Source organism: Strigops habroptila, chromosome 5 (assembly GCF_004027225.2).
Source record: "Strigops habroptila isolate Jane chromosome 5, bStrHab1.2.pri, whole genome shotgun sequence".
Taxonomy (NCBI): Eukaryota; Metazoa; Chordata; class Aves; order Psittaciformes; family Psittacidae; genus Strigops; species Strigops habroptila.
Genome location: NC_044281.2, coordinates 52,498,787 through 52,525,955, shown reverse-complemented (window position 1 = coordinate 52,525,955; position 27,169 = coordinate 52,498,787). Strand labels below are relative to the sequence as shown.

The 27,169-nt window shown below is 39.9% G+C and overlaps 2 protein-coding genes across 3 annotated transcripts in view; one reads left to right on the top strand and one right to left on the bottom strand.

Moving 5' to 3' along the window:
- LOC115608855 (glycerol-3-phosphate dehydrogenase [NAD(+)], cytoplasmic-like) overlaps positions 1 to 9,560 on the top strand; it is a 16,285-nt gene extending 6,725 nt beyond the window's left edge. Inside the window, exons 3-8 of the mRNA XM_030488295.1 lie at positions 822 to 962; positions 2,195 to 2,333; positions 4,014 to 4,126; positions 5,643 to 5,876; positions 6,027 to 6,133; positions 7,419 to 9,560. Coding sequence (XP_030344155.1) covers positions 822 to 962; positions 2,195 to 2,333; positions 4,014 to 4,126; positions 5,643 to 5,876; positions 6,027 to 6,133; positions 7,419 to 7,515 — 831 coding nt within the window. The 3' untranslated portion in view covers positions 7,516 to 9,560. The remainder of the gene's footprint in view (positions 1 to 821; positions 963 to 2,194; positions 2,334 to 4,013; positions 4,127 to 5,642; positions 5,877 to 6,026; positions 6,134 to 7,418) is intronic.
- On the bottom strand, positions 8,050 to 27,169 carry LMLN (leishmanolysin like peptidase). 2 transcript variants are annotated; one of them, XM_030488290.2, is made up of 17 exons: positions 26,952 to 27,168; positions 26,517 to 26,614; positions 26,391 to 26,421; positions 25,820 to 25,902; positions 25,249 to 25,366; positions 24,205 to 24,383; positions 23,525 to 23,630; positions 23,177 to 23,271; positions 22,429 to 22,546; positions 21,052 to 21,159; positions 19,287 to 19,363; positions 18,538 to 18,648; positions 17,661 to 17,793; positions 16,901 to 17,060; positions 16,044 to 16,174; positions 15,100 to 15,310; positions 8,050 to 13,615 (listed from the first exon to the last, which is right to left on the bottom strand). In XM_030488290.2, the coding sequence occupies exons 1-17, from the start codon at positions 27,123 to 27,125 to the stop codon at positions 13,521 to 13,523; spliced, it is 2,028 nt and encodes a 675-aa protein (XP_030344150.1). In that variant the 5' UTR covers positions 27,126 to 27,168; the 3' UTR covers positions 8,050 to 13,520. The 2 variants fall into 2 exon arrangements, with proteins under 2 accessions (XP_030344150.1, XP_030344149.1); XM_030488289.1 differs by lacking the exon at positions 8,050 to 13,615 and having other exon boundaries at positions 14,629 to 15,310; positions 26,952 to 27,169.

Here is a 27,169-nt window from a genome sequence, read left to right as displayed (position 1 = left end):
CTTTGCCTCACTCCCACTTTGCTGTTGTCCTGGAGAAGCAGCCTTGCTGGCGGCAGTTCTGGTTTTCCCACTGGGAATCCTCTTGCTCTAAGGCTGTGTGCTCCAAGGCTGTGTCCAAGAGTGATGTTTTCCCTAACCATAAACTGCTTGTGATAGCAGGCTCAAAATCACCTGCCATTGCCTCTGCAGCCTGGCTTAAATTGTTCTGAGTAATGCTAGCATTTGGAGAAAGATACAGCTTGCTAGTTATTGTAAGCATGTTGTATAGGGTCTTGTAGTTATTGGTCAAGTTACTATATATTTAAAATGAAGACACATAACCCCCAAAGATTATGATAATCTCTGTTTTTTTATATAGTTTATTCATGACTAAGTCTCAGCCGGTGACGTATGGAAACTAAAGACTGCCAGAAGAGGCTCTGTCTCACCACCCCAGTTTGTTCCTGTGCTCCTGGTACTACCATTCACTCCAAAAGAACCATATAGGGTTGCTCAGGAACTGCCTGAAGAAGCTGAACCAGCAAAGGGACTTCCCAGGATGATACAAGTTTAGAAAGTATACTGTGTTCCCCAGATTATGCACACAGGACTGGGATAAATTATAAAAAAAATATTAAAAATCCAAACCTAAAATAGTTAGGCTGCTTTGGATATTTCAGAGAGATCTGTAGCTGCTCAAATGAAGAGCTAGCAGCTATGCCACAGTGCCAGTTAAAATTAAGGCCATTTGCAACACATCTGCAACGGCTTTGGCACATTGTTATCTTGCAAGGTGTGAGAATTCCTACCTGGGCTCATTTTGGTTGTCACTCTTGTCCCAGGTGGCTGTACCAGATGTGGTCGAAGCAACAAGTTGGGCAGATATTTTAGTATTTGTTCTGCCACATCAATTCATTGGACGAATCTGTGAGCAGATTGCAGACCACATAAAGTCCGGGACATTTGGAATTTCCCTGATCAAGGTAAGTTGTCATCTCCACAAGACTCCATTTGTGTGGAGTTAATAAATAGCTTCAACTTAAGGGCAGGAGCTTCAGCTCTCAGCTGCATGCTCTGTGTAAAAACAAGCATTTCCTTCTGCAAGAGTTAAAACTTACCCAGCCCCTGACAACCCTTCTGCTGCCCATGAGAGGAAAGGATGGGGCAACCCAGCCAGGCTAAGAGTATCTGTCTTTGCCAGCCATCTTTAGCCTGGATAAGTTCCCACTTGGACCAGCATGGAGGTGAAAACGGACAGAGGGAGGACTGCACAAGCTAGTGCTACTGCCAGAAAAAATACTCAGACTACAGCCTCAATTAACTCTTAACTGGCAAGAGCGCTGGGTCAAAGTGCCTCTTCCAAGTACATGCTAAGGTTGTTCTTGACAGCATTAAATAGCACAATAACAATAACAACTAATGATGTTGCAGAACTGAGACAATTTCAATCTGGCATGAACTGAGGAATCTCTTTTTAAGGTTAGAGGTACCAGATTATGAGAATCTTAAAAGGAATTAATATTTTAAGAGAATCTCAAACTAAAAGCCAGAGGCAAAGCATAGGAATATAGTCTACCTCTTCTTCTTTTGATTGCATTGCAGAAAATATCCAATTTAAAATTGTAACGAAAGAAATGTAATTCAAGTTTTCAGACTGCAGTACCAGCTCTTTCCCTCTCTCCTTTGTTCCCCTATAGAAATTATCTCACAAGCAGCAGTACACAGAGGAGAGGAGGTGGGGAAGGAAGGAAATTCCTGCAAAATTAGTTCTTTCTTTAGCTTAAAAAAAAACCCAAACCCAAACAAGACAGTTCAGTATACTCAGTAATACCAGTGAAGCACTCAGATTCATACTTAGATCTTGTAAAAAATCCACTGCTTGTAGGCTTAATTTAAAAGTCTCGTTCTGTACTACATGAATTTAACACAAAGGAATAATAGAACATCAAAGAAAGCCTCAGGAAAGCAGTACTGGATGTGAGGCCTCTTGCAGAGTTACCTCACTGTTGCTGTCTTTTCCCTGAACTTGCCTTGAATTTGCAGTTATCAAGGTACAAACCGAGAGCATTCGTGTCAATGACTAATGGTGGTAAATATAAGACCCAGTTAAAACCAGAGAGCTGCAGGCAATAGGACACTTACTGCTTTACCAGTGCTCCACTGCTGTCATTTTCTTATTCTAACAACTTGGCTTTGACTATCGTCTTTTATTCAGGGCATCGATGAGGGTCCCGAAGGCCTGAAGCTCATATCTGACCTCATTCGAGAGAAACTGAAAATAGAAATCAGCGTGCTTATGGGGGCCAACATAGCCAAAGAAGTGGCTGATGAGAAGTTCTGTGAAACCACCATTGGTAACTATTGCAAAGAGCAAATTAGAGCTGCTGTCTGTGATTTAACATCACCTGTGGCTGGGCAACAGAGGTAACCTCTGGAGGAAGCAGGGGGATGTGACAGGTCCCAGGTGGTTCCTGAGTGGCGCGATGCCCACTGAGCTCATTCAGGGAGGCAGCATTATTTCCAGGGAGTTCAGTGCTGGCAGGATCAGATCCCAACTGACAGTGGCTTTCAGTGCTGAGAGCTAGTTTAATCCATTAAAAAATTACAGCTTAATCCTGTTTCTGTAGGAGTTGGCAAGAGCCACCTTTTGTGTCTGTACAGCTCAACACTGAGTACATCAGCAGTTGATACACTATACAGCCTAGATAGAGAAGTGTAATCATACAAGCTTGTATGTGCTTATGCTCCCCGAGGTGTATTTCTCCATCTTCAAAATTTCTTTGTTTGGAAAAAAACCCCAAACACCAAACCAAAACCCCAGTAACATTCTGTTCCTCCCTCCCATTCCGACTGCTTGCCAAGACAGACTCAGATCCTCCCAGCACTGGGTTTGACCTGATTTTGAAAGTTTATACAGTAGTTTTTAAAACTCATAGATTTTTAAAGTCAGTCAAAATTAAAGTTACAACCTTCCATAGGAAGAAAAAAAAAAATAGCGACACTGCTGCTTTGCCTTGCAAATTTTACAGTGATAGTGAAAACCGGGCATTTGTTGTGGGCAGAGCAACTGGCATAAATAGGACTAGCCATGATTAGGGGAGTTAAGCAATATTCATTTCCTTGGGCAGAATTTAACTTCTGCTGGCCATGCTGTGATGATTGTGCAAAGAGCTTTGCCCCTTGTTTTTGTCCTCATGGAAAGCCATGTAGCCCAGAAACAGCCACCTCAAAGCAACCGGGTATCCCCCAACATCAATTATTGTGAAGAACGAGACTCAAATCCCAAGTTTCCTGTGAGAGGGGGCAGAAACCCCACAGCTACCAGAGTGTGGTGCCCCAGGCTAGTAAAACTCCTTGCTGAGCATCCCCTGAAGGAAATCAAGCTGCTTGTATAAAAATTAAGTGAAACTCCATTTAGAAATCTTTGCCCAGCTGGCCGTGGGCTCTCTGGATAAAGTCAAACCTCAGCCCCTTTACTGCTGAGGGCTCTCTACCCTTCCTTTCAACACCTAGGATGAGCACTGTAATGACGTTATACATGACCTCCATAGAATTGGCTACCAAAATGTTCCAGCAGTGCCAACATTCAACTTCATCATCTGTGGATCTCCTTGTAATTGGGATCTCCCTGTAACTGGGAGCATTAATCATTTGCTCCCCATAATAATATTTAGCAATTACACTGGCTTACATTTTTAAAGCAGAAATTGTACTGTTGTGCTATACAGTGATTTGTAAGTACCATCTTTTGCAAGGTTTGTGGTTATACAAGCTTTCTCAGGCAGAAAGTTGCGTTGGGGGCTATCTACTTACAAGCTCATTAAAGCGTCATTAGGCGATGCTTGGTCAATGCCCTGGGACTTGCCTACATTTAACACTGGCTCCCAGCAGCCATGAGCTGCTGTCACACAGATGTTTTGTTTAGTAGCACCCAGTTACTGGGACAACAAACCCTGGGACCTTATTTCAGGTTTCAGGTAATTGTGCGTACTCTGAAACACTGCAAACCCACTCTGTCACCTTCCTTCCCACAGGCTGCAAAAACGAAAAACAAGGGGAAATCTTTAAAGAATTAATGCAGACCCCCAATTTCAGGATTACCGTGGTGCTTGACTCTGATACGGTGGAGATCTGTGGAGCCTTAAAAGTGAGTGATTTCAAACCAAAATGTTCTTATTAGGGCCAAATTCTGCCCTCACCTGAGTCTTCTGTAAGGCACAGGGTCTAATATGAGATACCACCGTGTGACTGAGTGAACACGGATGTGTAGTTCACGTGCCAGTTTTCCAACCTGTAAAGAAGGGAAAATTTACTTAAAAATACCAGTGCTGGCAAAGCATTTCCAAATATTGTTGTATTTTTACTTTTGTTTTACCAGAGGCACCTCTGTTTCTGAGGACAGAATTTAGTCCACCGTATTTTCTTGTCTGCACATTGTAAGCAGATGTAATAGACTCTTCTTACATATAATAGCTCCCACTAATAAGTTATTTCCACGGTTCAAGTAGTAACCTGCTAGAAAGTTTGCATCAGAAGCAGTGCTCTGTACTCAGCATGTCTGTGTGGCATCCAGCAATGCCCATGCCGAGATCCCAGGCTGGATCAGAAATTACAGCAATCACCAAGTTTGCAGTAAGACAGCACATTCAAAGTTTGATTTTAAATGTGCTGAAAGTGACTCCAGCCTGTGATCCTTTGTACTTTTTATACATTCAATGATTTGTACTTCAGTAATTCACTTTTCCTTGGAGAAGTTGGGGAGGTTAGGAAAGAATTGATCCTGTTTAACCTTACATACAAAAAGAGAAGTTTCTTTACATACAAACCCAAATATGCCCCGATTTTGCTTTTGGCCACACACTGGAACCGGGGGCAGGCTCAGAGGGGAGAGGGGTTGTTTCTGCTTTGTGGGAAGTATTTGTTCTTCTTGAAGTCATTGCTTTCTCATTGCCTTTGCTAAAGACAAAAAGTGCACTGGGGCACGTGCATGTCTAGTGCAAACACTTCAAACACTTCAATGGCAGTACTAGGTGACATATTACTCATACACAGGGTACTACACTTATTTAAGAACTTATTTAGGGCTGAGAATTGGGAAGCGGAAAGGGGGGTGTGCAGGACAATGGCAAGGAATTGTGAAGATGTTTAGGATCCCAAAAGATTTGTTTAGAGCTGCAGAAAAGGGCAATTCTACTGACTGTTTTTGCAGGTGAAACCCAGATTTGATCTCCTGCAGCATCTCTGCATAGAACTCATGCCTGTCTAAATTAGAGACCCAAAGACAAAACCTAGAAAAGCATGACTCCATGTGGGATATTTTAACTAACTAAAACAGAAAGGTCAGTGCATCCCAACTTGGAAGTAGCAGAAAAACGAAACATTAATTGCATACACACTACGTGATTGCAGTATATTAAACAAGCTGCTTTGATTTTTGCCCATGAGAATAACAGTGGAGATTTCAAAAAAATCCTCTAGTAGTCCAGCTACTTTTATTCAACAGTCACTGTCTGTCCACCTTCTTCATAAGATAAGCTCATGGCCATTGGAAATTGCAGACAGATTTGTGCGATTTTCTTGAAGCTCAGCGCATGCTGGCAAACCGCACGTCTTTCCTGACCCTTTCCTTTCCTCCTCTGTATTTCACAATAAACTGGTTGTAGAACATCGTAGCAGTGGGAGCTGGGTTCTGCGATGGACTGGGTTTCGGCGATAATACAAAGGCAGCAGTGATACGTTTGGGCCTTATGGAAATGGTGGCCTTTGCCAAGATGTTCTGCAGGGGACCAGTATCAACAGCCACTTTTCTGGAAAGCTGTGGGGTTGCTGATCTAATCACTACCTGCTACGGGGGACGAAACAGAAGAGTAGCAGAAGCCTTTGCTCGCACGGGAAAAGTAAGGAAGATTTTGAAATATTTTACACTAACACATGAAGAAATCCTTCTGTGTTTTACGAAAGCATCATTAGCCATTTACATTCTCAATAACTGCTGGTATTACAGCAGTATCCCCTCTGATTCAAGTAACCAGTCTCCTTTCTTCTAGTCCATTCAGGAACTGGAAAATGAGATGCTTAACGGACAAAAGCTGCAAGGTCCTCAGACCTCAGCTGAAGTCTACAAGATTCTGAAACAGAAAAATATGCTCGATAAGTAAGTGCTTTGATTTAAAAACCCAACTGAATCAACAACAAATTATGAGTGATTCACAGCCTCCTTAACAGTACTTCTGTTTAATTACCTTGTTCATTTCTGCAACAACTGATTTTCTACATCTTGGGCCACTGTTAGAGCTCAGCTTCGCCTGATTCCTCATTGCCGTAGTCAGTAGAATGGGGTGAAGGCTAATCAGCATTAGAAGAAACAAGCCACACGCATGTAGGAAACCAAAGAAATAATAATCCAAAGGAGCTCCCCAGGCATCCCTGTTCCCTTAAACAAGGCTGAAGGCCAAACAGAGTCAGCTTGCAAACATTATCTATGGGTCAAAGGGTTTCTTGCTCTTAGTATATCACCATTACAGCTTGCAGCAACACTGCTCTCAGGGCAAACGTTAACTAGGTTACCTCAGTATAAAATTTGGGACCATACTCCTAAATAAAACTTTTTACATGCATTGGATAGGTAATATGTGCTGATATCAATACTTTAGTGCCACAAAAAATGCTGAGGTAAAGGCTAAAAAGAACCTCTAATTCTTTGGGATGATGAAAGATTATAATTTTAAACCTTTGTCTCAGTTTACGCAATAGAAAAGCTAAACTTCCTTCTATCCCATACCCTCTCATATATGAGCAGTACTGAAAGGCCAAACGCCACTAAAGGATACTCAAAAAACCTCCAACTATTAGAATTACAACAGATACAGAAGATTCAAATGGCATTATCTTTCAAAAATGAGAAAAGCTCCTTTTGACAGCACGTGAACTTTAAATCAAACTTGATCTACTAAGTATCCTATAATTGCACTTAGTTACACACTTGGCTCCAAGTCATGCAGCGGACTCATTTTTTACCGTGTAATGACTAAGACATCTTGGAAAAGAGAAAGAACCTTTCAGCCAGGAAAAGGGAATTGTTAGACATTTTCCTTCTTTTTAGTCTTTTAGATCTGAGTAATGAATGCAAATAATACCTGCATTCTACACACAGGAGGAAAAAGAGGATATGCAATTCAAGATTATTTTTTTTAATAAAAAGTACTGGATAGGCATTTTGTCTCTAAAACAGCTGTTCTCTGCTGCCACTCCCAAGAATTGTCCCTAGTTCCTCTTAATTGCCCTGTAGAGTCTTCCAGTAAAGGCACCTCAAGTTAAAATTACATTGTGAAGAGAGAGAAAAAAGAGAGTGATATTTTTTCCTTGCCATTATAAACAGAAAGAAAATGTTTATATATTCAACTTTTAAAACTATTTTCATTGCTACGCACTCCTTTTAGGTTTCCATTATTTACAACCGTCTATAAGATCTGCTACGAGGGTCTATCAATCCAGGATTTCATCGCGTGCCTGCAGAACCACCCAGAGCACCTTTAGAGATCCCCTCTCCTCACCTGGTTGCATTCTCATCTTCCCAGGACTTCTGTCAACTCCACGGCAAATAAAGTAGAGGAACAGGTTGTGTGACAGTGCTTGCTGTAAAAGCAACGAAGAATGTATTTCCGTATCCTCATTCTTGGGGTAAAAACTGCCTTTAAGTTTAATGCTATACCCAACAGGAAATGAATGTGAAATTTAACAGTATTTGAGATACTAATATGGCATTTCCCTAGAATTACTTTCTTGCCAACTGAAAACAGTTCCCCTTGTAAGGAGCTCAATCTGGCTCATGTGAAGCTCAACATTTTGCCTACTAATATTGCTTACAGAAGAGCACAAGATGCAGAAAAATTGAAGGACTCACCCAAACAGACAAACTATAGTAAAAAAAAAAGGGTCTGACAGCAGTAAAATGCAATCACACAGGCAAATGTTGAGTTTCCATAATTCCCCTCAAGCACAAACAACATTTTGTACTTTGCGTCATTTATTCCTTCCTTGATTTCATTTCCCAGTGTAGGCTTTTTTTGAAAAATAGGTATTGTCACTACGCTCAGACGCACATGAATGTTCAGCAGATGTAGATATAAAACAGCTTCAGGGGCAGGGTGGAGGAGACACGAAGGTTTTCTTGGGGAGGGGGGGGGGATGTTTGCTTCAAATTCAGGACACGAAGAAACCTCAGTAGTAGCCTGACCTTTGTGAAACTTACTGTATTCCATTGAAATACAGATAAAACAGTGGGAATAACCAAATACATCTGTGTTAGGGTCAGGATTTCTCAGCAAGTCATAGTCATAAATTGGTAGGAGCTGAAAGGGAAGAAGTGCAGGTTGACAGGGAGGGTGTATGCACAGCCCAGCCTGCAGCTTGTGCAGTGCTGCTGTTCTGAGGACACAACCAGCAACAGCGAACCCCCCCTGTGGTACTTGACTTTTTATACATGCATGAAAATGACCGCTGCAGACGCACAGAAACGCTGTAAAACTGCATCTGACGCTGGGTTGCATTTTAACTCTGCTGGGAAGCTCCACTGGGCTGACACCAGTGCAGCTTCCCGCATCGTCCCAGGCTGCGGAATAACGCTTGACCCTGCTGTGGCTTAAGCACCACATCTCACAGTTGTGGAGAGGGATCTCTATCTACTTCTGAATTTTAAACACAAACTGGTTCGTAGAGCAGGGGGTTTATTTTGCTACAGCTGGCGCTAATTTTGGAACATTAAAAGTTTTTAAACGTTGTATGTAAAGTTTGGGTAACTTTACATACCTGATGTTTTTCACAGTTAAAGCCATCTATAGAATGAACAGTGGCACGTTTTATAAGCTTTAAAACCCTTTTGAAAGAGTCCTATTTTGAGACAAGGCAAACGAAAAGGAAGAGTAACCTACTTTTGCTTCACTTTATCCAGTTTTCCAAAACAGCAGAGAGGAAGGCAAGTGGGGTTTTTTAATCTCTCTCTGTATTTGCTGACATATTGCTTAGGGGAAAGAAAAAAGGAAAAAAAAAAAAAAAAGCTAGATTATAAAATCATCTTTACTCTGCATTTTCGAGAAGTGTTCTCTCTCTCACATTTATCAGAGTGATATATATAAATGTATTGTAATTATAAATCAGTTGTAAAAAGCTCAGTCTCCCAGCTCGCTCGGGTACCAGCAGCTGCAGCGGCGCGGATCCCTGCTGCAGAGCAGTGAAGGCCGCTCTGTGACCGCTCACAGCCACCGCAGGCAATGCCACCACTCCTTCTGCTGAAGTGGGAAGCGTAGCCAAATCTTTTACACAAAACTGGTTATGATGATCTCTCATTCCAAGTGGATAAAGACTTAGATATTGCATAATTTTTAAACATCAAATAGATGAGGGTGGGATAGAGAATTCGGGAATCTCCCCACTTCTCCGGCAGGCTGAACTTCTGATAAGTCATGTACGAGCTAGTAACAACACAGAACATTTCAAATTCAAAGTGTATCAAATAACGGTTTAATAAAGTGAGCATTATGCAGACTTCATGTCATTTCATGTTTCAAAATTCTCTCAAAAATGACTGTTGTAATGCTGGTTCTTTATTGTGTTTATGCTTGCAGTTAGTAAGTGTCAGCTCAAAGGAAAGCACAGGAAGAATCAATTTTCTAAAGACATTTTATTGATGAACATTTTTTCCTTCTTTTGCATGATATACTTTTTTTAAACAGTAAAATAAAGACATTTTTACTCCATAAATAACAAAAATTAGCCCTTATATCTCAATCCCATCAAAATCTATGTAAAAAAGTTTGTTCTCTATTTACATTCTGTACTAAAATAGGAAACACACGTTCAAGGTCAGCCACTTCTCTCACAACAGTTGTTTTATCTCCAAGGTAAGCTTCACATTAAAAAGGCAACGTTTGTGTTTTAGAAGTCCGGTAGTATAAGATCACATTATTCAGCTTACAAACAGACCCAAATCCTGAAGATTGTTACATCTTGCAGGGGAAAGACCGTGACCTGCTCAGCCGGCTGAAAGTCACACGTAGGAAGTTCTCTCTCTGTAATTAACCTACATGCAAAGCCGCAACAGTCTCCCAAGATCTTAATTTGTTTCAAGAGCAATGGATTTCCAGCTTTTCAGTGTGATTTTACTTGCTGCATTTTCCTCCTCACAATTATTTGAAATATTAGAAAAATGTCTTCCTAAAACATGACTTGCCTCGACTTCTAATTGAACTGCTATAGATTGGAACTAAGGGAGTAAAAAAAAGACTGCAAGACTAATTTACTTCCATAAGCAAACACAGAATGTTTAAAAAAACTAAAGCTGTGGGCATTACACACTGAACATGTTTTTGCTACAGACAAGCTAACTCCATTATCTGTGAGCACCATCTCCAGGGCTCCTGCTGCCCGTCTGCACTGGTGAACACACAAAGGCGCGTTTGGGATGTATCTCAGAGTTTTCACACATCAGAGATGCAGTAGGATTTTCTAAAGACATTTTCCACAATAGGGACTTGCCACAATAGGGATTAGGACACCTAAAGTAGCTGCCTGCAAACTTTGTATTTATTCAAAGCCAATACCAGCTTTTACAGGGCTAACTATGCTTAAGGCTACATAACTGATTGGTTTAAGCCACAATTTTAGCTTTGTTCCACAGTCAGAAATGGCTTATGCTTCCTACTGTATTTATTTTGCTCTTAAAAACCTGAGTTGCTTTTTTACTTCATTTTAAGATTTGGAAGTTCACAGCAGGCTAGAAGCTTGAGTCAAACAGAACTGAGGTAGTCAGGTTTACTCAAATACTCTTTTTGATAGTCACCAATTCATTCTCGCTTTAAATTGAACTCAACACATCTCTTGCCAGTTCCAACATGGCTACAGCTGCTACCGCACTGACAGGACAGAATGTGTTGGATTTTGCTGGTTAAAGCACCTTCCTTGCCTGACTCCCCAAAGCCACATCCAATTCTGCAGTTCACAGCCAGTTGAAGGGGCTGCACATCAAAGAAGTTATGACTGATACTTCAGATTATTAAGGCAGTAATAGTTTGCTTCACTGATGCAGCTACTCAGCAAGGCTGGGTGAACCCGACCATAAGAGCTCTGACAGGCAGGCAGGTTGGTTTTCCCCTGTGGGTGCAACACACTACGGCCTCTTTCTTTAGAGAATGCATACAATTCAGAAGTAGGTGAGCACTGAGTTTTTAAGCCATCTTCCACTAATTCTCATGAAGAGAGAATAAAAGAAAAACCCTCAAGATAAACAACTGTGTTGAAGATGAAAATATTCAATTAAATATGACAAATTTTACACTTACACAGACAGGAGACCAGCATATCAAATACCGAGCACAATAAATTAACACCAGTAAAAAAGCTTAACAGTTATAAAGTTAACCAGAAAGTTCAGACAGTGCAAATATTTCACAGTAAGAAAAAATAACCAATAATTTCTTTTCAAGTATCAAAAGCATTGTTTTGTTGAGTGATACCATTTAAACTGTATTATTGCACAACAGACAAAAAATACAATATCAACCTCTGGGACCTAAGATGCATTTTCAAACCTTTATGTTTTCAAGGAGTCAATTGACACTGACTGTTGATTGTGCATATATTAAAATAATCAGTGTTCACTTATTAATCTGAGTGTTTCTTAATTGGAATTTGTACACATTTAAAGCATTTGATTCCTAATTTGTATTGCTTCTCAGAAACACCTACTTAAGGCTAGCCTAGGCCTTGCATAATTCAAAGCAAACTTAACCTGCAGTTAAGAAGGGGAACTAGCCCAGTGCAAGGTACTCTCTTGACTGTGATGCCTTCAGACAGTTTTAGGCTGCAGCTTACTCACCTCAGCAGTGTTGTAAGAGTTTCTTTAAATAAAAAAAAAACCCAAGTCCAGTGGGCACAAAGATTTTCTTATAATTACAATGGAAGTCCTATTGTTAAATAAGTTAATTGTAGCTAAATAAATTTTACTCTATCCCCTTCCACCTACCTTTCACTTTAGAAAGGGATCTAGTCACCGACAATTCTAACATCACACACATTTAAGAAGCAGAGTAACATGATCTTTCTCCCCGCACTTGCATTTTTTAACGCACTGGGCATGTCTGCTCCCTCCAGTTTAACACTTTTCCAACAACGAAAACTATCCTAACAGGACAGACAGTGGACTGGACCACCTAAGAGTTTCTTTTACTCCGAACAGGATTATTTGCTATACATTATAGAGTCAGAAACAAATACAAACATCCTTACAAGTGTTGCATAGAGCAGCTGTCCTTAGGTAGACAGATTTTGCTCCTTTCCTGTCTCTTACATATTTTGTCCATCAAGTGATTCACTTTGTAACAAGCTGTGCCCTCATGTGGTTCAAAATGTCCAATTCTCGACTTCTTACAAATGCTCAAATAATCCACAGTATTTATGTCCAAGAAGAAAAGTGGAGGGAAAAAAAAAGCTAAAAATAAAGACAGATTTCTTTACATATTCAATACTGGTTTTGGTTTAGAGAACCCACATGGTCCTGCAAGATTATAGCTGCCATTGCTACTTGTTTGCCCATCAACAAAAAGTGAGAACAGCTGCATTTTGTTCATACTACTTAAAGAAAAAAAAAAAAAAAATCCATTATTTAAGAAACAAACCAAAAAAATGAAAAATAATCAGAAATCCTATCCCAATTTTACAGATTGGGTGTCAGTACTGAAATGCCTTTGCCTAGCAAGAGAATATTCAAACATTTGATGTATTCAATTTCACAGCAGAACTGGCACATGCTAAAGAGAATAAGATTTCCAGAGAGTTGTCTTGGTTACCAGCCTGAAATTCTGCTTGGTGCACCTAGGAAGGTTTAAGTGAAGCCCAAGAATTAGTCACATTACTGCAAACTAGTATGAATTCTGAGAAGCCTCAAAGCTGCAGAATCCAGTTGTGGAGGCAATTGCCAACCATTGGTCTATTCCATTAAATTACTTCTTACCCCCATAATTTGTAAGAAGTGGCAAAAACACACAAAAAAAATCCCCACACCTATTCAGGCCTGGGTTATTAGCAGTGATGATAACTGATTTTTACATGGCTTTTGACTAAACCACTGAGGTATATTTCTAGTTGAGGATGCTTTGCTGCCAGCCACACACAGGACATAACAAAAAACCCCCCTCAGTTCTATAACGGAAGAGTTCTTGTTTCAAATCTTGACCGAATTGCCAGGTAGTCTAACGCAGTTGGCATAGTGGATCTTCTAACTGCCTCAAAAAAAAGATAAATCAAAGGTTGCAATTCAGGAAAATACTGGCACTTATTGAGATGACAAGGTAAATTTTTCTCCTCTCAAATTCTGGCTGCTTTTGCCAGCACCTCCATGACTACTGTCTGCACCGACACTTGCCAGGAGGGATGAGTTTCAGCAGAAGACAGCTGCCTGAAGAGACAAAAAAACTCCATGCTCCATAATAAGGAGTGCAACATGATGGTGTTTCATCTTGGAACAGCTTCTTGCCCCATGCTTAACTCTATGCGCAGAGAAATAATCCTGTTAGCAGGGGAATTAAATTAGCCATCAACAGCCAAAGGGTTACAACCAGGCTAGATGAGCAGGAGCACAAGTCTAAAACAAAAAACAAAACACCATAAAACTTATAAATTTTGTATTTAAAGAGATGATAAAATAAGAAAGAGAACACTAAAAACCACCAAAGAGCAAAACTCTATTTGCAGTAATCTGCACTGATTTATTCTAACTTTCAAGGCTAAAATTCAAACCAGCCAACATGATTATTCCCTTCATAATTAAATAAATTTCTGCATTCATTCACTAAGAGCAATTAGGAGCAGAAATGAGAAAAATTTATTGGTGTGGCAAGACAAGAGCAGGAAGTTCCCTATGGCATGAATGGGGAGAAACAGCATTTCAAAACCATAGACTCTCAAAAGACCATTTTATTAATACTTCTGATCTGTATGGCTCTAAGTCATATCAATACCCAAGCCACAAAACAGCAAGCTGAAGGGGAGGGATAAAAAAGGGGAGGGGAAACCCCAATACATGAATCAGGGAGTCTGTCCATATGGTAAGTAAACCACACAGCCATGAGGCTTGAGAAAACCATGGACACAAATGTAAACTTGAACAGATAAAAACCTTTTTTCTAATATATATATATGTGTGTGTGTGTGTGTGTGTGTGTGTGTGTGTGTGTGTGTGTGTGTGTGTGTGTGTGTGTGTGTGTGTGTGTGAGAGAAATACCAAGCATGGCTTCAAACAGATACTAGATGATGTGCATCTCCTAGGTTACAGCTTTCTTCTTCTAAAATCTAACCTACAGGCCTCATTCCACCAGCCCCTGAAATGTTGCCTTCTCTGAGACAAACCAAAACTATTTGAAATAGTACACACAAACCGAAGTGCACCACTTTGAAAAAAAGAATTCAGTGTGCAGGTAAACTAAAACTAAACAGGTTTATTTTGTCCTTGAAAACTGCAGTAGAGACAGCACATCCAATAAAGAATTGGTTAAAGGTTTAAAAACAAGTCACTAGTGCAAAATACTGTAAAGAGCATCTCTTTCATCAACTGGCTTTTTAGAAAGCCATCTGTTCTGGACAAAACACTAATGGCAGTCAGCAAGTCAAGCTTTTTTCCTCCACCAAAAAAAATCAAACTGACAAATCTGTCATGTTCTGGATTACAGCATTAACATTGTCAGTAGGAAGTTATACAAGTGAGAACTCACTTTCCAGCAAGGTGTTAATTTTGGAGGTTATAATAATGATATGGCCTTCCAAACACAGCTTAGATTTCCGGTGAGTTGCTAGGCTGAAGCTGGATTTCTGGGACGACTACCAGAAGGAGACATGACATGAACTGGTTATGTTTCAGACACATTTCTCCTATGTTAGCCACTATCCTGCATGATTACACGGCAAGAAGCAGGGTGCCTTTGCCATCTTCCTTTAAGTCCTATACCTAGGATCTTAGAACAGCCAGGCCATAGCTCTCCTTTCCTGCTCCCTGACAGTCAGAGCTGACACAAACCCTTAGAGTTTTCAGACATTTAATATTGTTGCACTTCAGCAAATAAGGAAACCTACCGATGGGCGCAGCTCTTGTTAAGTTAGAAGCTGGAGGATCCCGCTCTGGAGGACAGGAGTCACAGAAGTCCGAACAGGCTGGACAAATCAGATTCCCAATGTGTATCCAGCCATTCATCTGAATGCTCACAGTTAATACCTGACCCGAGCGGCTGCACAAGTACACCGTGTCCTTGACCCACACATGCAGCCCTTGCGGAGAACAAGAAACCTTAAAATAAAAGAATTAAAGTCAAGTCTGTATTATGATTTCTCAGAAATATGTTCTGGGGGTTGGAGGCTCTTTCAATAAGTAAACACCACATTTACTAAACAGCTGGTTTTATAGAGCATAGACTAACTGCAAGTATTTAATGCACTCAGAGCAAATATTTGGTTCAAGGACGCTTTAAAGGACTGACTGTACTCTTTGTGCAACTATGCAGCTCATCAACTGAGAACGAGTATGATCCATCTTCTGCCAACGACTACATTTTTAGAATTGTGCTGTTGTTCAAAGTGACACCTTTAGTGAGGTAGTCCTGAAGATAAGGAGGATAATGAAAAGTAAGTGACATGCACAGCACTTACTTTTGAAAAATCAGAGTGACTAATTAACATTAAGCTTCAACAACAGAAGATTCCAGTGTAACCATTCCTACTTAGCTGTGGAGAAGGTGTCATACGGGTAAGACGGGTGAAGCCCCTAGCAAGACTGGAAGTAACACACAAACCATCCCAGCAGTCACACGCTTAACTTGATGCATGATCTAAACTACAGGTTTATAGTTAGAAGATAATTATTGTCAAAGCATAACATATAATCTAGTGATTAAAGGCAGAGAATATAATGTACAGTGTCCAGGTGCAAAGTTCTAACAGTCACAGTCTATATTTTATGCCAGACTTTTCCCTTCAGGGTAATTAAAAAAAGAAAAAAAGATAAAAACCCAATACATACTTACTTGATAACATCCACTACCCCAGTCAGGGTAACTGAGTTTCCTCCTGCACTGTTCCATGACAAAAGCAGATTTCTGAATAAGACATACAGAGTTTGGTCCATATTTCTCTGCACCATAGTTTTTGGTAGGATCTAAGGTAGAAAGAATATAGTGAATTGCAACTTACTAGGGGAACAGAAAGTTCACATCAACTTAATATGCTATAATTAGTCAGTGTTTCTACAGGCAATTTGAGGTTGGAATCTTTCAGACCATTAATCATTATCAATTTGGGAATTATACTGCCTTGAATATGAAGTGGGAAGAAACCTAAGCAAGCACTTTCCATCAGAACTATGTGGGTATGTTTGCCCCACAGAGAGCGCCAGTTGTGATTGCTGGCTGGAGGGCAGAGGGTGTTTGGTTGGTTTTGAAACAACTGCACAGCCAGGTAACATCCTGCAGCATTCTAGAGCTCTGCAATATTGAACATGCATGCACTGCCCTAGGAGACACACCTATGTCCTGGTAATTTGCAATGATCCTTGCCTTGAAAAAAAATACGCAGAGGTGGAACAGAATTATTTTTCAGAGACTTAAAAAAATAACCAATCAACCCCCCCACACACACACTTTGTCTTATATTTGGATCATTTGGAGTTAATTTCTGTTCAGTTCTTACGCAATTCTTGTATTAGATGCAAGTGTTTTCTTTCTAGGTGTATAAGGTGTGCTGTGCTTCTCACCCCAGCACAACTTTTACACAGCTAGTAGTGCAAAACTAATTTCACATCCAATTAGTTAGGATATATAGCAAGTTCACTCCAGATTAACAAACATAGTCTCTTAAATACCATACTGAAGTCCTGAAAACTGACCTGGTTGGTTTTCAATTATTCTACAGTCTGAGCTGCGCTGAAATTCACCACTTAAATGCCAACTGAATTCTTGACTAAAGGGACAATAGTCAGCAATTTCTACTGAGCCACCATAATAAGGCAATTCTTCTGCTGGTACTCCATCAAGACTGTCAAAATACTGCAAAACAAAACAGGCAGTGAACAGTTTGCACAAAGACAAGTGAACAACTGTTTTTTATACAGAACCAAGTGCTGCAGCTGTAAGAACATCAGCTCAGAAATGCTATTAATAACAACTTACAATACCAATGAGCCAGATGAGCCAGAAGTATTTAAGAATACTTAAATAATGCAGAAACATTCACATTTGCATGTATCACTCCCCACCTCTTCCCCTGCCCACCCTGCGCCCAGCCTTTGCAGTCATAGCATTCTCTGGGATGAAAAAGAACAAATTTCTTGGCATCCAGTGGCACAAGGCAGCAGACTGGGTGAAGAAATACCTCAAACAAAACATTCTGGGGGACTAATGCTATACAGCAGCATTTCCATTCAGTATTTGGTTAGATGGCTAAGCAATATCCTTATTGCTTTATTAAGATCACAAGGCTTCTTTTCAGTCTCTAGACTGCTTATGATAAAGTAAGAAGACATTTTTCACAATACCTACTCCTGTCTACTAGTTCAGAAGAAAAAAACTAAACAAATATAAATCACATGGCTGCAAAGCACAAGCATTAAAACAGTTAGTTATGTGGTAAATTAAGATCCATTATACCTGATATTCCTGAGGTAACTGCTTTGGAAACTTCTGCAAGTTGCACACTGCTACTGCTCTTTGGTCCTGTCTGCAGGTTAACTGCAAAGGATTACTCCTCAAAGTGTCACAGTATGGACTGATTAATTGCCTCCTCAAAAAGAAAAAAGTACATGAAATCAGTGTAACTGCTTTTTATAATTTAACTAAGCACCCTGGCAAGCCGTCTGTTCCCGCTCTCCCCCACTTGGTCAATCAGACATAAAAGCTCTGACTTCTTCTCTGGAGGCTAATTATTGTTATTTTTCTGGCTATGATCTTTCTAATTTAAAGAATATCAAGCCAAAGTTACAATGCACCTGTTTAATTTTAATGACATTGCTTTGTAAACTCTAAAGAAAAAAACCCCAAAACATACAAGCAAAACAGGCCCACGAGGCAGCTGTGTCCTAGAAATTTACGAGTACTGTAACAAAGAAGGAAGGCTTTGTGTTGAAGATGCCTCTCAGAAGGCTTTGTTGTGAAGATGCGTGTCGTCTCCTTCTGTTGCTTTAAGTACAATCCAGTAATGCAAAATTACATAGGCTGCATTTCCAGTTAACAGGGACAAAATAAGAAAGCAAACACTTACAGATTAAGTCCCTCTTTCCTCTCTAAAGCATAGCCCTCTTATAGTGTAAGCACATTTTACACTTTAAGATGTTTGGCCCTGTATTTATTGGGTGGGATGCTTCTGCTCTCAATATTTTTTGTGTGCTGCTTTTTGGGTGCATTCTGAAGGTACTTAGGAGGGCATTCCTTGTTAATCTACCTCTACTTCTTTTTACTGAGTTGCATGTGAAGGACAAATGTAAACAAGCATCAGAGAGTTTCCTCTTTAAAAAGATTGTATTCTTACTTTTGTCTCTTTTGGTCAATCCAGAATTTACAGCTCTTCATCACAAAGTCACAGCCTTTATTGCGCCCCCAATCTAATTTCTCTGCCATGCTGTAATTTGCTTTATACCAGCTGTAAGGGTATTTTGAAATGAGAACATAGTTACTTACAAATTAGTGTTCTGGTTAATAAAACAACAGTTCAAAGAACTTCATTCTATGCCTTAAGGTCTTCAAGGGAAGTAAAAAGGGAAACTGCATCCCCTTCTGCCTATAACAAAATATATTGCAATTTCACAATTTTTCAAGTCACAATGAACTAAAAGAAATCTGTATTGCTTGCTTTTTCAACAGCAATGCACTGTGATCTTCAAAGGAACACTGCATACAAGAAGATAAAATTTTAGCCAAATTATGCTTTCGACATACAAGAAGAGTCGAAAAAACATTCTACAGGTTTTATAGATGCAACTAAGACTTATACTAAGAAAAAAGTAAACAGAAATTACAAACAGTACTATGCATTGCAATCCAATCCAAACTTTTAAGGCTAGATTAAGAATGGATGGGTTTTGAAATACATAAAGAAAAATGAACATACTAGGTTTATCTCCTTGTATAATGCAATGCTTATTACACTGATTATCTACTGTGTTGCAGTTTGATAAGCACAGGTGCATCAACTCCAAATAAAATCAAGTACAATGAAACTCAAACAAATTAACCAACCTCCTTCCCTCCCCACCTCTCGGCCATCATATTAATTCTTACCCTGTATCTTCCATTAAAGCTAAGGTGATCCTGGAAAAGACTCGATTCTGTGTATGGGATCCAGTCATTGCTTCATTCTGAAAGTCACCAGTTACTATTAGCAAGCCATTGAAAATCGTTATTGTAAGAAAATGTTTCCTATGAGAAAGGATTTTATTTCCAGTCCCTTCTTACTATTGACAATCAAATTCCAACCTCTTCCATAAAAGTGATCGAAAGTGCACCTCCTTTCCCTACTCCACCCTACAAAGCTTTGGAATTCTAAAAGTCAGAAATGCTGTTCCAAATTCTGGCTAAATCTCATTCATGACCAATATGTAGTCGTTTTTCTCTGGGCAAAATAAAACACTTCTCTTTTCTAGCATATTTATCATCAGCAATCACGCCACGTCTTCTGTCTCCTTTTGGCAAGATGAAAGCCAAGCTCATTTAATTTTCTTGTGCAAGACTGATTTTTAGTTTCCATACAATTTCTGGTAGTCCTTCTCAGCGTAGCCCGCGTGACTCAAAGAACACAGCATTCCAAAAAAAGCTTTATTAGTGTGGCAATGGAATTTTCCATCTCTTTTAAAAATAAGCAAGTTCACACCATCCTCAAAAGAGCAACTCCAGTCACCTTTTCCTAATCAGTTTCCTAATCATCTTATAACTGGCAATTGTAACACCCGTGTCTTTTTTCCTGCTCAGTCATTTCCATTTGATAAACTTCAGGCTTACAGCAAAAGTCACTGACCCTTAATTACACAACTCTGGGATTTCTGCTACTGAACTTCATCTCATTTCTATTATTTCTTAAAAACATGCAGTTTTCCAGCCTTTCCTCTCCACTTGTGTGATTAGGAGGAGTTACCACCAGCAAATTTAGTAGCACCAAATTTGCTATCAATCACTATGGTACTTGATGAGAATTGGATCAAGACCAAAACCAAACTGGTTACTTTCCAGATACGAAGTTTCTCTGGAAAGGTAGAAAGGAGACTAGTAATAGTATCTTTTTTGTTAATCTTATTCAATCCTTAGAATTATCCTCATTCTAATGGCAGTCTTTCCGGTTGGCTTCAAATTACTGTTCCATACTAAAGATTACTGAAAAGCAGGAAAAGCTAACAATTTTGGTCTCAAGAAAAACACATTTTTCAAGATGACTGCCACAAAAAGGTCTGTGCTGAAGCATTACTTTCTTGTTTACCTCATTGCATATAACAGTAACTAGAAAGCGTATCTCTGTCAAAAAATATCACACACAACAAAGTTGCAAATAAAAATAAGCTTAAATGAATGAAAAGTGTTTTCAGGATGAAAAGTGTTTCCTTGATCAGATGAGGTTCTGGAGCAGGGATGGCAAAAGCTAACCCCAGGGCACATGAATAAAGATTAAGTCAAGATAATGAGTAGACAGAACAATCAGATATTTGAGGCAGAGGGTGACAAAACTGAAATTACTCAAAGGAATACCCCTTTTTCCCTAAAAATAGAGCACACCTTCTCAAAAAGGCAACTGGCAGACAAAACTAAGAGACATTTAGTCTTTCAGTAATCATCTTACCTCAAACTCATACTCTGAGACTTAGCAACAAGTGAGAAGATAAATTTATCTAGAAATGGGATGTTTAAGTATCTTTAGTTTAGTACTGTTTGTGATATTTTTTGGTGAAGTCTGATATCACTGCTTTTCAAGGCTCCAGTAGGTACCACTATAAACCTAAAACAAAGACAGAAGAACAGAGATTCCCACCCCCACTCCATTCCTAATACCAGCACTAACCTCCAACAATCTTTTTTCCCAGTGATTGAGCTCAGTACCCATGCCACCTTGATTTTCAAGCTCCATTCCCTCCAGAATTGGACAATTAAAATGTTTTCGAGCTTCCTCCTAGAAAGAAAACATTTCAACTCAACTCTCAAAATACCCAGATGGATACCCATATACACTCCTCATGTTCTAGAATTGTCTTTTAAAAGTATTTCAGTGTTTCTTTTTCTACCATCTTGATTTCCTTTGAGTGTAAAACACTTCTACTGAGAAGCTGACTAAGCCAGCAAGTACCCCAGCACCAAGTCTAACAATCTGTCTACTCATCTCCTGGAAATAAATGGTGCAAGTTTACAAGACTAAAACAGCAATGGAATTAGCTGAGAATGGCATGCACTCACTTAAGACCATAAAAAACCTAACCAACCAACCAACTAAAAAAGCGAATAGCATAGGAACACTACAACCCTGCTTCTCCCAAATGTTTCAGATAAAAAAAACCACTTTTCTACTCTGAACATGTACGTGTCACCTAGTTTTGCATGGGGAAGTGTTTTCTGCAAGATATTTGAAAACCTCAAGAGGCATCACAACAACGCTGTGGTCTCACGGTCAGGAGCCCAGCCTTTGCCAGTGAGGCACCACCCAAGAGCACCCAATGCTCTGAAGAGTTCGTGCAGCGCGGCCAATTTTCACAACAGGGGTAACTAAACTAAGTCTGCTCTATATAGTAGGTTACATTTAAAACAAATAAAAAGATTATTTGTGGCCAAATATGATTAACACTGTAACTTGTTTCCAATCCAATTTACTACACTTAAGCATATGTTCTGTTGGGGGTAAGGGAAGCAAGAAAGATTTCAAGAATACTTGAGGAATTTCTTTTTAAATGTGACAAAACATTCACTACATTATTTCGGAATCAATAAAATTAGAAAGAGATTAAAACAGTGCTTTTAAGAAGAAAAGTAGAAAATAGGATGAACTTGTAAATGAGAAAAGCAGTGACAACAGTATCTGTTAAGGCAACAGGAATACTAGATGTCTAAGCTTGTAGGAAGACATCTAAAGAGTAGGATTAAGGAATCTATTCAACATCAGTTTTGCTATAACCTTTTATAGCTTACCTCCCAGTCCCTTAATTGTCTCTTTACTATGTCAATTTATTTATTTCATACTCTTGTCAACCATTTTCCACTTTACTTTGCATATACCCTCTCAACTAATTATACAGTCTTAATCACATATAGTCTTTGGGCCATACTTTCAGGGAAAGCGTATTCAATATTAGGTTATTACTTCCTAAAGAATAAGAAATATTTATGACTCAAGAACGTGATGGTAACCTTGGCATACAAAGTTTAAATTTTTAAGTTTATCCACACTTACAACTACACGAGGTGTTATCAGAAGATGAACAGCGTGGCGCAGCATTTTTCCTCCACGTATGTCCCATAACCTCACTGCTTTATGAATGACTTTATTGCTCCACTGATACAAACCTAGACTGTTAGAACAATGTTTTGGTTACAAATCTTTCCCACAAATACACACTACTGTGCAAAGAATTATCTCTGTATGAAACAGAATCATGAATAATTTCTATACTTCCTCACGCTTCCTGAGTTTAAATTTCTTATGCAACGTTTCTCCTTTGCAAGGTATGCATTCATTATATGCACAAGTCTGACTTAATAAACCAAAGATTATTAAAAAGATGCCTGTAGACTCAAGACGTATTTTCTGCAGTTACGAAAAGCGTAAGAAACAAAAATCATCAGAAATGCTATTATAAAAAAGGTGAACAGAATTAAGAGAAAATACAAGCCTCAATTTAGTTAAGGTGTTCAGCAAATATTAGACTTTAAGCACGGGTAGTTTTAATGCTTAACTTCAATCCTCCTGATAAATGAAATCCTGCCTTAGTCTGTAATATATGTGGATAACATAACTGCTTAATACCAACGTAAAGAAAGACTAAAAAAAAAAACCACATATGAATGTTTGAACATAATAAAGGGAAAACATTCTAATAATGGAATCAGGTTGAATTTTCAACAGGCAAGAATACATTCTAAAAAGACAATGTGAAACATCCTTCAATGGGAGCACCAAGAGGCCCCAAAAAATAAAATACCTTTCATTAAAAGGAGGGAGTCCATCTGCATATCTTGCTGTCAGAGGTTTTCCATCATCATCACGATAAAATGCAAACAGTCCAGCAGAGAAACCCTTCAAGTTAAAAACCAAGCACACGGAAACCTTCGGTAAGACATTCACATGCAAAGTCAAATGCCATGAAAGAGTTATCACACCCACCACAGACAAACTGGAAGTACAACATTTCAAGGCAATTAACACAAATGGAAGGAGTCAAAGCAAAAGCTTTCCTCCACCAAACATCCTTCTCTGGCAACAAGCTGGAGGTATGTGAGGAAGCAGGCACAGATTTCAGGGAAACACATTTTGTAACATCAATCCTTACCAGTGCATGGATAATCTCATGTTTCACTGTAGATAACATGCCAACGAACTCCTGAGCTTGTGTTGAAATCATATTTGGACACAAGTTAGCATATCCTGCTATTGGCCTGGAAGACAGTTTTAAAATTACATTGTTTTCAGTAAGATACTAGCAAATTCAAACGATATTCACTTGAAGGGGCAGAAGTTTTAAAATAAAACTGAGTGCTTCCAAACAACTTCCCAAGTAGTTTCTAAAACGTCTGTTAACAATACAGCAACTGTATTACTGGCAGTTGAAGTGGGGGGGGGACAGGATCAATCTCTATTTTCAGTATTCGGCACAGGTGTTAGCAACAACAGTGTAAGAGATACGAATTTTAGGTGAGACACTATAGAGGTACAAAGTATCTGTTACAATGGCTACAATTGACATTCACTTCAACAGAAACAGGATCTTCAGATAAAGTTTAGGCAGTAATACCAGAGGATTAGCTCTGGCTTAAACGCCTTTCAGCTTTGCAAGTTAAACACCATTTGAAGGTTTTGTGGTTTTACACAAATACAGCACTTGTCTATTTCACTAACGACTTCTACTTTGCTCTATTATGCAACACAAACAATTAAAGCTCCACATCTAACCAATTTAAAACACTTGTAAGCTTAATTTAAGAAAGAGTTTGCAACAGAGGGAATGCTTGCCTGTCCATTTCAGCTTCCAGTTGGCAGTAGGCTGCATACGCAATGATATTTTCATGGCCACACCTTTCAGTAGTGAGAGCACTAACGTAAAGCACAAAGTCAGCATCTCGAACCCCTTCTTGGTCAGGTAAGCCGGTGGGCCCACAGTGCCATTCATTCTCACTGCAGACCCTGCATTGCTTTGACAATGTTCAAATGGAACAATTTACTTTAGCAATAACCAAAATTTTGCATGACAAAGTTCAATTAGCTTGAAGTCAAGCATAAATACCATTGTAAGCAAGCAGAAAATGAGAAAACTCCCTGACAGTAAACGAAACCAGAGCCAAGGAATAACTTTCAAATGACTAGCTCTTTTGATTTATTACACACCAAGAAGGTGGCAGCTTTTGAAGGAAAAAAAAAAAAGGTCCACCAAGCCAGATATCCCAAAACTAGCACCCTTTATTTCCTAGAAATTGAAAAATTCTTGGGTCACGGAAATATTATACATAAGTTGTAACTGCGTTTCACATGCAGTCTGGTACATTTGTAATACTGTAGTTGAAACTTCAAGAAAAGAGGAAGGAGGAAATCTACTGAACACATACTGTAGTTGAACTAAAAATTCACACAAGAGAACAAGTTTGAAGCATTTCCTGCACTATGCTCCTGGTTCAGTAGATAACCTCTTAAAATATGGTCTTCAAAAAAAATCAGAATTTATTATTAATTCTGTGAAAATCTGACACATTACTCATTGACCAAGGTGAATAACAAAGTGACAAGCAGCAATTTAACAAGCTTTGAATCTCATCCTCTTTGTACAGTTCACTGTAACACAGGCTTAGAGACCAGTAAATAGTTCAGTTTTACTTGACTTTCGATTGAACAGGATAAACTAAAGAAAATCCCACTAACTGAAGTTGTTCTATTCTGCCGCTCAAATTTAGTGATCCCCCACAAACAGGTCACTTCTGCACAGTTAGTGATATTATGTTTTTTATTAATTTCCACAACAATAATATTTCAAAGGTTAAGAAGCACTTGGATGGCTTAGCTTACCTGGAGATGTTTCACAGGAACTATAACTGGCCCACACCTTGTGTGGTCTGCACAGGCTCCTCGGCAGTATCTGTGAGGATCCGCTTTCCTCCTTAAGTATTGGTTTGTGGCACACTGCCTTCAATCAAACATGAAAGACAGTCAGCACTGGTTTATTATTAAACTGTAGAATAGTCTTACAGCACCCAACAACACTGTAAATACAGGTACTTAATGTAACTTCCACAGTAAGGATTGTTCGTTACCCTGCTCTGGAAGACAATGCAGCTGGAGTATCCACAGGTCTAAAGAGAGATTAGGAACAGGTTCATAAATAGGGATATGTATAAAGGAAACCAGCAGCATGTATACCCTTTAACAGCTCTGATACAACAAATAGAGGTGTTGACCAAGGAAGGCAGGCAGATTTGTGCGTGCTCCCTAAATAGCATCTGCTACCACCACTGGTCAGATGGGTCACTGGTCTGATTGAGGAGGGCATTTCTTACAGTCGTGTTCCCATTTCAAAGGCTATACAATGCAACGTTAAATATCAAATATAGCAAGTGATTTTCAACAAAGTTTCACATACCTGCTTAGTAATATAGTACCCCTGGATTTGCGCACTTGAAATGTCTTCTCCAAATAAGATATAGCTTGTGGAAAAAGTTTGCTCTGAGTAGAACAAAAATAAAAGTCACCCAGCAGCAGTGCAAACTTAACACACCTTAAAAGCATTAACTACCAAGTTATATGGTAGAGCAGAATAGCAGAAATCCAGACTTCCTAAGAGGTTCAATTGCTATGAATACATTTAGGAAATATTTATTCCAGTATTCCAACATTTTGTTACTAGAATGGCAAAACGAGAAGGGAATCAGCATTAATTTGAATGTACAGCTTCAAAGAGGATTTAAAAACTATATACATCCTGCTCACTGAAACCTTTGCTCCGTGGGATATAGCAAACACCTGTCAAACAACATTCATCAGAACACTGAAAGTACTTGAAATGGAGGCATCACTTGTACACAAACGCTCGGTTTCCCAGACTAGAGGGTATGAAATTGCTGGTATTCAAAGCCTTTCATTAAATTGGCCTTCAGCTTAGCATCTATGTAATAAGTACGTACAAATAAAAAGAGGAAGCAAATATGACATACCTTTATAAGGTGTCTTTTCTCAGGGAGCAAACTATTTTTAAAAACAAAACAAACAAGCTTTAGTTAATAAGATTTTAATTCTTGGATACTTAGGGGGAAAAAAAGTTGTCACAACACTATACTCACTTCTCAACACTTCTGTCATAGGTAATGTTAATTCTTAGCTGCTGATCCACATTTCTCTTCAAGACATGATTTTCCTTTAGAGGAACTTGGTAGACAACCTGGCAGGGAGAGGACCAAGCCGCTGGATAAGGACAGCCACACCAATGGGTGCTTCCCGCTCCTCCTCACCTACAAGAGCACCTTTTTGCCCGTCTTTAAACAAAGCCCCTTCCCGCATTTCTCCTCCCGCACCGCCGGGACGGGCGGGCAGGCACCGCACCGCTCCCGCCGCCCTCACCGGCGCCGCCACCGACCACACCCCGGGGGGGGCCGAGGGGCCAGACCCGCTCAGCGGCCCGCGGCAGCCGGGAGAGGGCGGATCCAACAACGGGAAACGGAGGACCCCTCGCCCCCAGCCCCCCGCCGCCGTCTAGGGACCCCCCGCGGCGGCCCCACCTCGTCGCCGCTGGGCACGCGGTGGCGACAGGACGAGGAAGAGGAGGGAGAAAGGACGGCGGCACGGCCGCAGCCCAGAAGCGGCAGCAACAGCAGCGCGGCGGTAAAAGCGGCGAGCAGCGGCCGGCAGCGGCGGCACGGCCAGGGGCGCCCGCCGCCCGGCTCGGCCGCCATCTTCGACTGCCCTTCCGCCGCGTCGCCATGGAGGCAGCGCCGGC